The following is a 12,079-nucleotide window of genomic DNA, read 5'->3' as shown; positions in this document are numbered from 1 at the left end:
TAGGGCAAGTTGAATGAATAACAAACTTCTGTTGCATGGTAAATTTTAATAATGTAGTATTATTTCAATAGTTAACAGTTCATTGACTTGAAGATATTTGAGATTCCTCACCTATCCACCTGCTATATGGTAAGGATTAATTATAAACAAAACCTTTAGAATAAGAAAAATTTTACATATATATGTTCTTTACTTTCTCCCTAAAACAGCTCCAAGAAGGTAAAAAATTCTGATGTAGTAAATAAATAATTCAAATAAGCTTCTATAGAACTATGAAGGTACTGTAAAAAATAGGGAGTAAATTTTGTAAAGCATTCTTGGTTTGTTTTGTCTTTTTAAACTGTGTTTTTAGACTGCTATGGAATATACAAACAGAAAAGGGCAAAACCTAGTGCTATCTGATTAACAAACACACCAAAAAGGGCAAGGCTACCAAGGGTAATTCTATTGTTCCTTTAATCACAATGACAAAAATACCTTGGGGAGGGTCCAAGGTGAGAAGTGGAATGGAGGCACTGGTATTGTTTATACGTGAAATTTATCTTTTAAAAGTGCACGCCACCAAAAATGGTTACATATCACCATTTTAGCAAAGCAGCAAGTCCAAACATTTTAACATGCCTGGAAAGAATGTGATGTATGCATAAACAACTTTTTCCTCCTTTAACCGTAATTATAAGTAACATAAAATATAATTATAAAAGCTTTTGATATTTCTAATGTTATAAATATAAGATTTCACACCGAATAATTATACTATGCTTTTGTATTAGAAATCCTGCTTGTGAAACTGAAGTCACTTTCACACGTGCATTTAAAAATAAAAAATAGTAAACATAATAGAACTTGAATTATAAATTCAAGTCTTCTGACCTTTGAAATTTAGGACTTATGAACCCAAACAATTTTTTAAAAATAACCTGATTATTATTTCTAAAGTTTAGGCTCTTCACTTTTATATAAGAAAAATAAAAACAAAAAAACAGTAACATACCCTAGAGATGATAATAATTTTGTAGAAAGATTTCCTATTGATACTCACTTAGTGGTCAGATATAAAACAAAACAATGAACTACACAATTCAGTTCAACTTATAATCAAGTTTTTGTGGAATTTTGCAACTTCATCCTGCAAAATGTCCTTGTGCAAATCATAAAAAGACAAACAAAACATTGCTCTTTATGTTTGATTCTAAAATTCCAATTAGTATTTTAGCTTCTAGTTAAAAATGTATCATTAAAAAAAAAAAAAAAACTTACTTGATCTGTCCCATAAGGCAGTATGTTCAGAGAAATGAAGGCTGTCATTTTCCAGAGTTGTTTTCTGATCATGTGCAGTACTTTTAGAATGTCTATGAAATAATCGGCTAGCAAAACCTTCCAATTTCTGAAGAGCAGTTGTACCTGTATACTGGTTACAGGGTAGTTCTCTATAAGCTGCCATTCATGTGCATTTGCACTTTACTTAAAGTAACTGAAAATATTTCCAGAAGGAGCTCAACAACTTCTTGCACAGAAGCTAAGAGCTATGCAAGTGTCAAACTTCCTGTTTGCAGGGTATTCAAACCACTACTGCTGTTCTGTTTCCTGTTAATATAAAACAGTACATTACTGAGCCTTTCTTAGCAAAATTCTTCATTTCAACTAAAGATGGGGACTTTAAAGCCTTGCGATAGCAGCCCGAAATATTTTATACTTAAGACTGTTTAATATTAATAAATAGGTTAATGACAACATTAAATGTAAGGCTTTATATACAGACTGAAAAAAATTTTTAAAAAGGAAAACTAGTTAAACATGTATTACAACCCTATGCAAACAATTCAAGGCCAAACCACTTTCCAAATATAATAGGTTAAAAAGGTTGTGTGTGGTTTCCAGGAAATCAGCTAATGTACAGATTTTATGAATCCTTATAAGCAGCTAACTTTTCATCAAAAACTCATATAAAATGAATATTAAAAACTTCTGCAAAACAACTATATGACATGTGTTTTAACTAAGAAAAATTTGAACTAGCATTTAAAACAAAGAACTGAATGTTGCTAACTCATTGACTTAAGTCTAATATATACAGGAACTACAAAAACGAAGTATGGGACTACTGCTTATCAAACTGACAATCTGCTGACAAGTGCCCTATCAGCAGTACATTTTAAAACATTCTAAAATTTGAAAAAAAGGAACAAAATATAAGATTTACAGTGATATAAAATCAGCCACAACAAGACATTTCAACTGAGAAAACAAATTCCTTCTAGATTACGGAAACACGGTTAATTTTTAAAACTAAACACTGAGTACTACTGCTTACCTGATCCCTAATTAGGTCTGACTTAGAAACAACTCATTTGATTAAAAGTAAATAAAATTTGCAACTGTCTATTTGCAGGAAACAAAGTAACCTGTGGCATTTAATGATGATTTTGAGTACTTGCCTTTTGACACTAATTAAAGGATGAGAAATCTATATGCTTTTCTCCTTGGGAGAGAGAAGAATCTAACTAAAAATATGTTAGTCCAGGGCGCCTGGGTGGCTTGGTCGGTTGGGCATCCGACTTCGACTCAGGTCATGATCTCGCGGTCCATGAGTTTGAGCCCTGTGTCCAGCTCTGTGCTGACAGCTCAGAGCCTGGAGCCTGTTTCAGATTCTGTGTCTCCCTCTCTCTCTGCCCCTCCCCTGTTCATGCTCTGTCTCTCTCTGTCTCAAAAATAAATAAATGTTAAAAAAAAAATTAAAAAAAAATATGTTAGTCCAGATTTCCTGCCAACTGCTTAATAGGATAGGAACAATCATAATAAATAGAATAAGTAGGAGCAATAACGTAATCAAATTAGGACAACACATACACATATCCACGAAAAACTGACTAATGAATTTTGCCAAGTAACAGCTCCTTTGTGTACACTTTGTCTTGTGTAATAAAATTAGTATCAATGTAAACAAATGGCCAACAGGATCTATAGGACTAAACTTTCAACATTTTCAGCTTTCTGTGTAAATATGTGTGTACAAGAATAGATAACTTATTAACAGCTGACAGTACTTTACACAAAACAGACACTGAACAAGTTTCTGCAGTCTTTAATAAACACCTTAGAGTATGGAAGGACTATAGGGGCAGAAGGAGATGAACTTCGTGAATTCTCTGACTTACTATCTTAGGAGAAATTCTATTCATCCTCGAGGACCACTCTGATTGTCACCTCTTCACTGAGTTTTCCCACATATTTCCTAGAAAATAAATCACTCTCACCTGTTTCCACCAATCTTAAATCTTTGTGTTAAAACTTGCTGTTTGTAAATTTATGTCTCAAATTGTGAGTCACTTGAATTCATAAATGTAATACATATACTGCAGACTCAATAAATACGTTGAAGAAAGCATTCATTCTTAACAAATTGAAGGTCTGCATAAAAATCAAATACTTGAAAATGTTTTAATTTTGTTTATGCAATGTCACTGAACTCTTTTTTCTGTATATTCAGTCTGTTACTAAATTCTGTTCATTCTCTGGGTGTCATTTTTATTAGTGCAAATGTTGATTTCTAAAATAATTTGTTTTCTCTACTTCCAGTCATTTCTTTCAATCACTCATCTCTGACACATTAACCTTCCAAAATATCATACTCATGGTATTCCCTTGCCAAATGCACAAGTTAATCCTAACAATTGTCTCACCATATTCATTTTTAATATTTAGCTAGGCATATTCAACCTTGCTCAAGTTTAGTACAGATGATCCAGATTCCTAACTAGAACACTAAGATTAATTTATTTAAAACAACGCATAATGCTTACAGCAAAATAAGCAGAGGAGGAGGAAGGGGAAATAAGCTTCATCTAGTGATGAAATCTGGGCTTTTTTTTTTTTTCTTCAATAAAACTGTTTCCATTTGTTACCAAGTCCTTATAGAAAGTAGAACCTTTAGTCTGCAGAGCATGTTCCTATATATGGTAATGTGACCAGGAAGTTGTTGCTATGGAAGTACTTAGGCAATTTGACTTTTATTAAAAAGAAGAACTCTACTGGCATCTACTGATAGAAGGAAACAACTACAGCTTTAACTAAAACAGAATTCCTTCATAATTCAAATTAATCTTAAGTATATTGCTCGTATTTCATCCTGACGGTATTTTCAGAATTTTAATTTGTACTAAGATGTCTAGCGCTGTACTCCAAATTTGATACAAGAGCATATTTTATACTCTAGTAATAATTTAAATAACGTGTGATAATAAAACCGGAGTAATCAACTTTGAGGTTACAAAGTCCTTATTATTCATTCTGCATTAATTTTTGAGATCATAACAATTTTCAGAGTTGAATCTCCTTTGATTATCTAAAGATACCACAAAATCCTGGGGGTTTTTTCCTTATATTTAATAATACTAATGAAAGCTTACATTTACAAATTACTTTACAACATATAAAATGGTTTCCACTGGCTTATCAGATCTTTACAAATTAAGTAGGCAGGACAGGTGTTATTAACTTTATTTTAAGATGAGAAAACAAACTTCTAAACACGAAGTCACTTGCCCAAAGTCACTTAAGTCTTCTGGCTCCTAGATCAGAGCTCCTTCGTACTGCACAACAGTGATTACCAAAAGAAGTAAAGATTTTTTTCAAATGCAGCATTTTTCAAACAAAGATGAGGAAGTGCGAATAAAAGAATTAGTTCTTGGATATACTGTCTCGAGTCTAAAAATCTGCTATTAGAATGTTTCCCTTTAGATGGTCGGTCACCTTATAGCCATGTGATTTCAATGTCTACCTTTAGGTTTACAGTCATGCTGAGGCCAAGCATAACTTTACACGTCAGAGTTTCGAGGTTAAAAGAAACACATGGAAGCATACTCGATACATAAATGATGTTATTTGTTCCACATAGAGGGCACATAATATGACCATGACCTCTGCTATTCAAATAAAGGTTTTAGGGTAACAGTTTTGCCTTTCACAAAATGTTTTAATGGATTCATGGGGCACCCGGGTGGCTCGCTGGTTGAGTATCTGACTTTGGCTCAAATCATGATTTCACAGTTCGTGAGTTCAAGCCCTGCATCAGGCTTGCTGCTGTTAATGCAGATCCCTCTGCCCCTCCCCCACTTATTCTCTCTCTCTCTCTCTCTCTCTCTCTCTCTCTCTGCTCCTCCCCCACTCATTCTCTCTCCCTCTCAAAAATAAAAATAAACATTTATAAAAAATTTTTTAAAATAAATGGATTCCTGTATTTTATAAATGTATTCAACCTTTTAAGACTGGCTTCTTTCATTTAGCACAATATAACAATTAAGATTCATCCATGTTGTGTTTCAATAGTTGACTGATTTTTATTACTGAATAGTATTCCAGTGTATGGATTTACAATTTATATATCCATTCACAACTGAATTACTTTGCAGCTTTGTCAAAAATCAATTAACAATATATTTGTCGGGGTCTATTCTGGACTCTGTCCTGTTCCACTGATTTGATGTGTCAATTCTTTCATCAATACCCTACTATGTTGGTTACTGTAGCTTTTGAGTAAGTCTTAAGCCAGATAGGGTAAATCTTCCAACTTTTTTTTTTTGTTTTGACTGTTAGACTTCCTTAACCTTTCATATGTATTTTAAGTTTGTCTATGCCTACAAAAATAATCTTGCTGGGACTTTATTAAGATTGTGTTTATTGAGGGGCGCCTGGGTGGCTCAGTCGGTTAAGTGTCCGACTTCAGCTCAGGTCATGATCTCGTGGTCCGTGAGTTCGAGCCCCACGTCAGGATCTGTGCTGACAGCTCAGAGCCTGGAGCCTGTTTCAGATTCTGTGTCTCCCTCTCTCTCTGACCCTCCCCTGTTCATGCTCTGTCTCTCTCTTCTCAAAAATAAATAAACGTTAAAAAAAATTTAAAAAAAAAAGATTGTGTTTATTGAGAGAAATGCCATCTCAATGAGTTTTCAATCCATGGTCATAATGTATCTCTTAATGATACTTGGGTCTTTGATTTCTTTCATTAGTGTTTAAAGTTTTAAGCATTTAGATCCTGCACATATTTTGTTATACCTACATACCATTTTTTAAATTGGAGCTATCGTAAATGTACTTTAAAAAAATGTTTACAATTGTTCACTGCTAGTGTATAGAAATAGGTCTTATTTTCATATTTTAACCTTGTATATTGCAACCTTGCTACGTGCACTTATTAGTTTTATGAGTCTTTTTGTAGATTTCTTAGGATTTTCTATGAAGGCAATCATGTCATCTTTGAACAGATTGTTTTATTTCTAGGACTTCTAGTAATAATGTTGAACAAAAGAGTATCAAGAGTGGACATCATTGCCCTATTCCCAATCTTAGAAAGAAAACATTTAGGTTTTCATCATTTATTATGTCAGCTGTTGACATTTTTTTAATTGCCCCTTATTGAGATAAGGAGTTTCTTTGTATTCCCAGCTAGGTATTTTTACCTTACAGGGATGTTAATTTTATCTAATGCTTTTTTAGCATCTATTGGTAATGATCATATGGTTTTACTTCTTTAGTCTATTAATATGATAGATTACAGTTACTGATTAATTTTCAAATATTGAACCAGGCTTGAATCCCCAGGATAAATACCTCTTGGTCTTAATGTACTATTCTTTTTATATATTGCTGGATTCAACTTATGAATACTTCTTGAGAATTCTGTGTATATGTTTATAAGAAATATTTTCAAATTTTAATTTCATTACCATTTTTGAATGATTTTAATATCAGGTTAAGGATGAGGGCATAAAACAAGTTGAGAGGTATTCTGTCTTCTATTTTCTGGAAGAGACTGCAAAAAGGTGGTATCATTTTTTTCCTTAAATATTTGGTAGAATTTGTCAGGAAAACTATCTGGGCCATGAGTTCTTTTTTGAAAGGCTAAAAATACCAATTCAATTTCTTTAATAGATATGGTACTATTCAGTTGTCTATTTCATCTTCGGTGAATTTGGTAGTTTGTTTTTCACCAATTGGTCTATTTCAACTAAGTTGTCAAATTTATGTGAATACAATGTTTCAAATCTCTTTATTACCCTTTTAATGTCTGTGGCATCTGTAGTTATATCCCCTCTTTCATTTTTGGTAGTGGTAATTTGCCTACTTTCCTTGGTAAATCTGGCAAAAACATTCTAAGTATTTTTTTAAAGGAACCACCTCTTGTTTTCATTGATTTTCTCTACCATTCTTTCTGTTTTTAATTTCATTGATTCTTGCTCTTATCTTTTTTCCTTCCCTCTACTTTTTTTGGGATAATACCTAGGATTATTTAGAAGTGTATTGTTTAAATTTCCAAGTATCTGAAAAATTTCCCTGGTATCTAGTTCTCTTACTGATTTCTAATTAATTCCATTATAGTCAGAACATGATTTTTAATTCTTTTAAATTTTTAAATTGTTGTCTTATGACCAAGAATATGGTCTTTGATGGTGAATGTCCCATGAACATTTGAAAAGAGTGTCTTTTATAATTGTTAAGTATACTATAAATGTCAATTAGGTCAATATGATTGATGGTGTTTTTCAAGTCTTCTATATTCTTTCAGATTTTTGGTTTAACTGTTCCATAGATAACTGAGAGAAGATTAAAGAAGTCTTCAACTTTGTAGATTTTCGTATTTCTCTCCTTTCAGTATATTAGTTTTTGCTTCATGTATTTTGAAACTCTGTTATTAGATTCATATATACTTAGGATTGTTTTATCTTCTTACCAAATGGACACTTTGAGCATTATAAATATCCCTTCTTAATCCTGGCTAATTTTCTTGAAGTCAACTTTGTATGATATTAATACTGCCAACACAAATTTTACCAAATAGTATTTGTATGGCATATCTTTCCCTCCAGTCTTTTGCATTTAAACACTATATCAATATATTTAAAGTCAATTTCTTATATATAACACTAGCTGAGTCTTGTTTAAATCATTTACATTTGCTGCAATTATTGATATAATTGGCTTTAGGTCTATTATTTTGTTACTTTTTTTCTGTTTGTTCCCTATTTGTTAAAAAAAGCTTTAATGAATATAACTGACATAAAATCAACTGCAAATATGTGAAGTGTAGAATTTGATGTTGACATATAAATACAACTGTGAAACCAGGACCAAACGCAAGATAATGAACTTTTCTCATGCCTCTTCATAATTTTTCCTTCTTTCCATCCTGAATCCCAGCAACTTGATACTTTCTGACAATATAGTTTATATTTTTAAGACATATAAAATGGAACTTTTTCTTGAAATAAACTTTTTATTTTATAACAGCTTTAAATTTACAGAAAAATTACAAAGATAGTACAGAGTTGCTATATAACCAACACCTGTTTTTCACTATTATTAACATCTCACATTAGTATGGTAAATTTGTATAATTAATGAGCCAATGTTGATACACATTTGTTAACCAAAGTCTGTAGTTTATTCACATTTCCTTAGGTTTTAACTAATGTCCTTTTCCTGTTCCAGGATCCCACCCATGATACCACATTACGTTTAGTACTCCTGTCTGCTTTGGCTCTTCTTAGCTATGATGACTCATGTTTCCTTAGACTCTTACTCAGATTTCCCTTGTTTTGATGACCTTGACAATTCTGAGGAGTATTGGTCAGGTATGTTGTACAGTATTCCTCAATTACTATTTGTGTGTTGTTGTTTTCATGATGGCTGGGGTTATGGGCACTGAGGTCCAAAGAAGTAAAAATAACATTTATATCACATTATATCAAGGGTATATACTATCAACACGACTTATCAATGTGAATGCTATCCTTGATCACCTGGTTGAGGTAGTGTTTTTCAGGTGCCTCCACCTATTCCATACCGTACTTGTTGGAATTAAGTCACTATGCCCAGTGCACACTTAAGGAATGGGGAGTTACACTCTACTTCCTTCAAGGCAGAGTGGAATTCCTCTGCTAGGGCACTGTGTCTCTTCTTCCCCATTTATTTATTCAATCATTTATTTACATTCTATATGGACTCATGGATATTTATTTTATATTTTGGGCTATAATCCAATACTACATTATTTATTTTATTGCTCAAATCATTCAAGTTTTGGCCATTGGAAACTTTCAATTGCTTCCTATGCCACTTTGATATACAATCGTGTGTGTGTGCATAAGCACGTGCACACATGCATGTATATTTGAACACTTGCTTACTAGCACTATAAAATGGCCCATGCTCATTTTGTATACTTCTGCATCAATCCTAGAATCAGCCATTTCTCCAAGGAGCTCTAGTTCCTCTTACTGGACAATGGTACTACAAACCAAGATCTGGGAACTAGGTGAGCTTGTTGCTACTGGAGTGTTGTTGCCTTTAGGCCTTCTCAGCTGACAGAGCAGAAAAATACATGTGTATACCAAATGTGTATATACCCATATCTATAAGTATTTCTACATATAATCATCTGTGTCTATAATAAGGTAAAGATGAGTTCTTTCTAGTATCTCCAACTCTAATTCATTACTGCATGATTCATTTAACTTCCTCCTCTTTCTTACTTGAAAACTCCCACTCCAACCATCCACTATTCATTTACTTACTTGTTCAATTTCAGTATACACATATGGAAATATCAGAATTGTTAAGCTGGTACAGTTAACAACTTTATCCTCATGGGAAACAACTTTATTAACTCAAGTACACTACTATGCAGTTTCTGTTGCCTCTACCCTTACAGATTTCACCTATTTCCAAATTTACTTAGATCAGCACCTTTGGCCTCATCTTCAGTGAGGCTGTTTCATGAGTTTGTAATAAAGTTAGATTGTTTTGTCACAGTCTGTATTTCATTCTGGGATCCCCCAACTTTCTAAATGATGTGTTTTTTTTTTAATTACATACATAAGACAAAAATTACATACATTAAGATTTACTCTGTACTGTGGGTGCTATGGGTGTGGACAAATGTATAATGTCATGTAACCACAATTACATTATCAACAGAATAGTTTAGCACCTTTATAAATATCCTGAGCTTCCCTGATTCTTAGCACCTATTGATCTTTTTACCACTGCTAGAGTTTTGCCTTTTCCAGAGTGTCAAAATTGGAGTCATACCCTATGCAGACTTTTCAATCTTATTCTATCACCTAGAAATATGCATTCAAAATACATGCATGTCTTTTTGTGGTTTTATGGCTTATTTCTTTTTATCACTGAATAATAACCTATCGTATTGATGTACTTGAGTTTGTTTATTCACCTACTGAAGGGTCATAGTTACTTCCAGTTTTGGGCCATTATGACTAGAGTTGCTATGAACTTTCATGTGCAGGTTTCTGTGTGGATGTAGTTTTTAAATTAGCATAGTAAATTAAATTCCTAGGAATGTGGTTGTTGGATTGTATGTTTAGATTCTGTTTAGCTCTGCAAGAAATTGCCAAAATGTCTTCCAAAGTGGCTGTACCATTTTTATTTACCACCACCAATGAAGAGTTCCTGTTGTTCTATGTCCTTATTAGAAATCAGCAGTTTTATGTATGTTTTAACATTAGCCATTTTAAAAGATGTATAGTAGTATCTTATTATTTCATTTTGCAATTCACTAGGGACAAATGATGTTGAGCATCTTTTCATTAGGCTTATTTACTTACCATCATTATCTTTAGTGAGATGTCTTTTCAGATCTTTTGCCCATTTTTTAAATGGATTATCTTATAAATGAGTTGTATCTGGTAGAATTCACTAGTGAATGCATCTAGTCCTGATGCTCTTTGAGAAATTATTTCTTAATTATTAATTTTCAAATTATTGATTTGGTCTTAATAGATTAAGATAGATACATTGATAGATCTATTCAGATTATCTATTTCTATTTGTGTAAGTTTTGATAATCTATCTCCTTCAAAAAATTGGTCTATTTCATCTGAGTTATTAACTTATGGGTCTAAAATTTTTCACAGTATTCTTTTATTACCTCTTAATGCCCATGGGGATTATGGCAATCTTCAAGCTTTGATTTCTAATATTGGTAATTTGTGTTCTTCATCTTTTTTTTTTTTATTAGCCTGGCTAGATATTTATCAATTTTACTGAATTTTCCCTAGATCAAGTTTTTAGTTTTTTTAATTAAAAAAAAAAATTTAAGGGGCGCCTGGGTGGCTCAGTCGGTTAAGTGGCTGGCTTCGGCTCAGGTCAGATCTCACGGTCTGTGAGTTCGAGCCCTGCATCGGGCTCTGTGCTGACAGCTCAGAGCCTGGAGCCTGTTTCGGATTCTGTGACTCCCTCTCTCTGACCCTCCCCCGTTCATGCTGTGTCTCTCTCTGTCTCAAAAATAAATAAACGTTAAAAAAAATCATTAAAAAAAAAATTTAAGCTTCTGCACAGCAAAGGAAACAATCAACAAAACTAAAAGGCAACCGACGGAATGGAAGAAGATATTTGCAAAGGACATCAGATAAAGGGTTAGAAACCAAAATCTATAAAGAACTTACCAAACTCAATACCCCAAAAAACAAATAATCCCATGAAGAAATGGGCAAAAGACATGAATAGACACTTTTCCAAAGAAGATATCCAGATTGCCAACTGACACATGAAAAGATACTCAATCAGGGAAATAACAAATCAAAAGCACAATGAGATACCACCTCACACCTGTCAGAATGGCTAAAATTAACAACTCAAACAATAACAGATGTTGGCAAGATGTGGAGAAAGGGGAACACTACTGCACTGTTGGTGGGAATGCAAACTGGAGCAGCCACTCTGGAAAACAGTGTGGAGGTTCCTCAAAAAACTAAAAATAGAACTATTCTATGACCTAGCAATTGCACTACTAGGAATTCATCCAAATGATACAGAAATGCTGATTCGAAGGGGCACATGCACCCCAATGTTTATAGCAGCACTATCAACAACAGCCAAATTATGGAAAGAGCCCAAATGTCCAACAACTGATGAATGGATTAAGAAGATGTGGTGTGTGTGTGTGTGTGTGTGTGTGTGTACATATGTATATATAAAATGGAATACTACTAAGTGATGAGAAAGAATGAAATCTTGCCATTTGCAACAACATGGATGGAACTGGAGGGTATTATACTAAGTG

The 12,079-nt window shown here is 33.1% G+C and overlaps 1 protein-coding gene across 2 annotated transcripts in view; it reads right to left on the bottom strand.

The window, feature by feature from the left end:
* Window positions 1-12,079, bottom strand: part of PRKACB (protein kinase cAMP-activated catalytic subunit beta) — a 125,326-nt gene that overhangs the window by 67,563 nt on the left and 45,684 nt on the right. Inside the window, exon 1 of one of the 2 annotated variants that reach the window (XM_043575429.1) lies at window positions 1,261-1,539. The exons of the other annotated variant lie outside the window; for it this stretch is intronic. Coding sequence (XP_043431364.1) covers window positions 1,261-1,444 — 184 coding nt within the window. The 5' untranslated portion in view covers window positions 1,445-1,539. Of the gene's footprint in view, window positions 1-1,260; window positions 1,540-12,079 lie in introns of those variants that run through there. 2 annotated transcript variants of the gene reach the window in all.

This window comes from Prionailurus bengalensis, chromosome C1 (assembly GCF_016509475.1).
Source record: "Prionailurus bengalensis isolate Pbe53 chromosome C1, Fcat_Pben_1.1_paternal_pri, whole genome shotgun sequence".
Lineage (NCBI taxonomy): Eukaryota > Metazoa > Chordata > Mammalia > Carnivora > Felidae > Prionailurus > Prionailurus bengalensis.
Note: the sequence above shows the minus strand (reverse complement) of the source record. Positions and strands in the feature narration are given on the sequence as shown.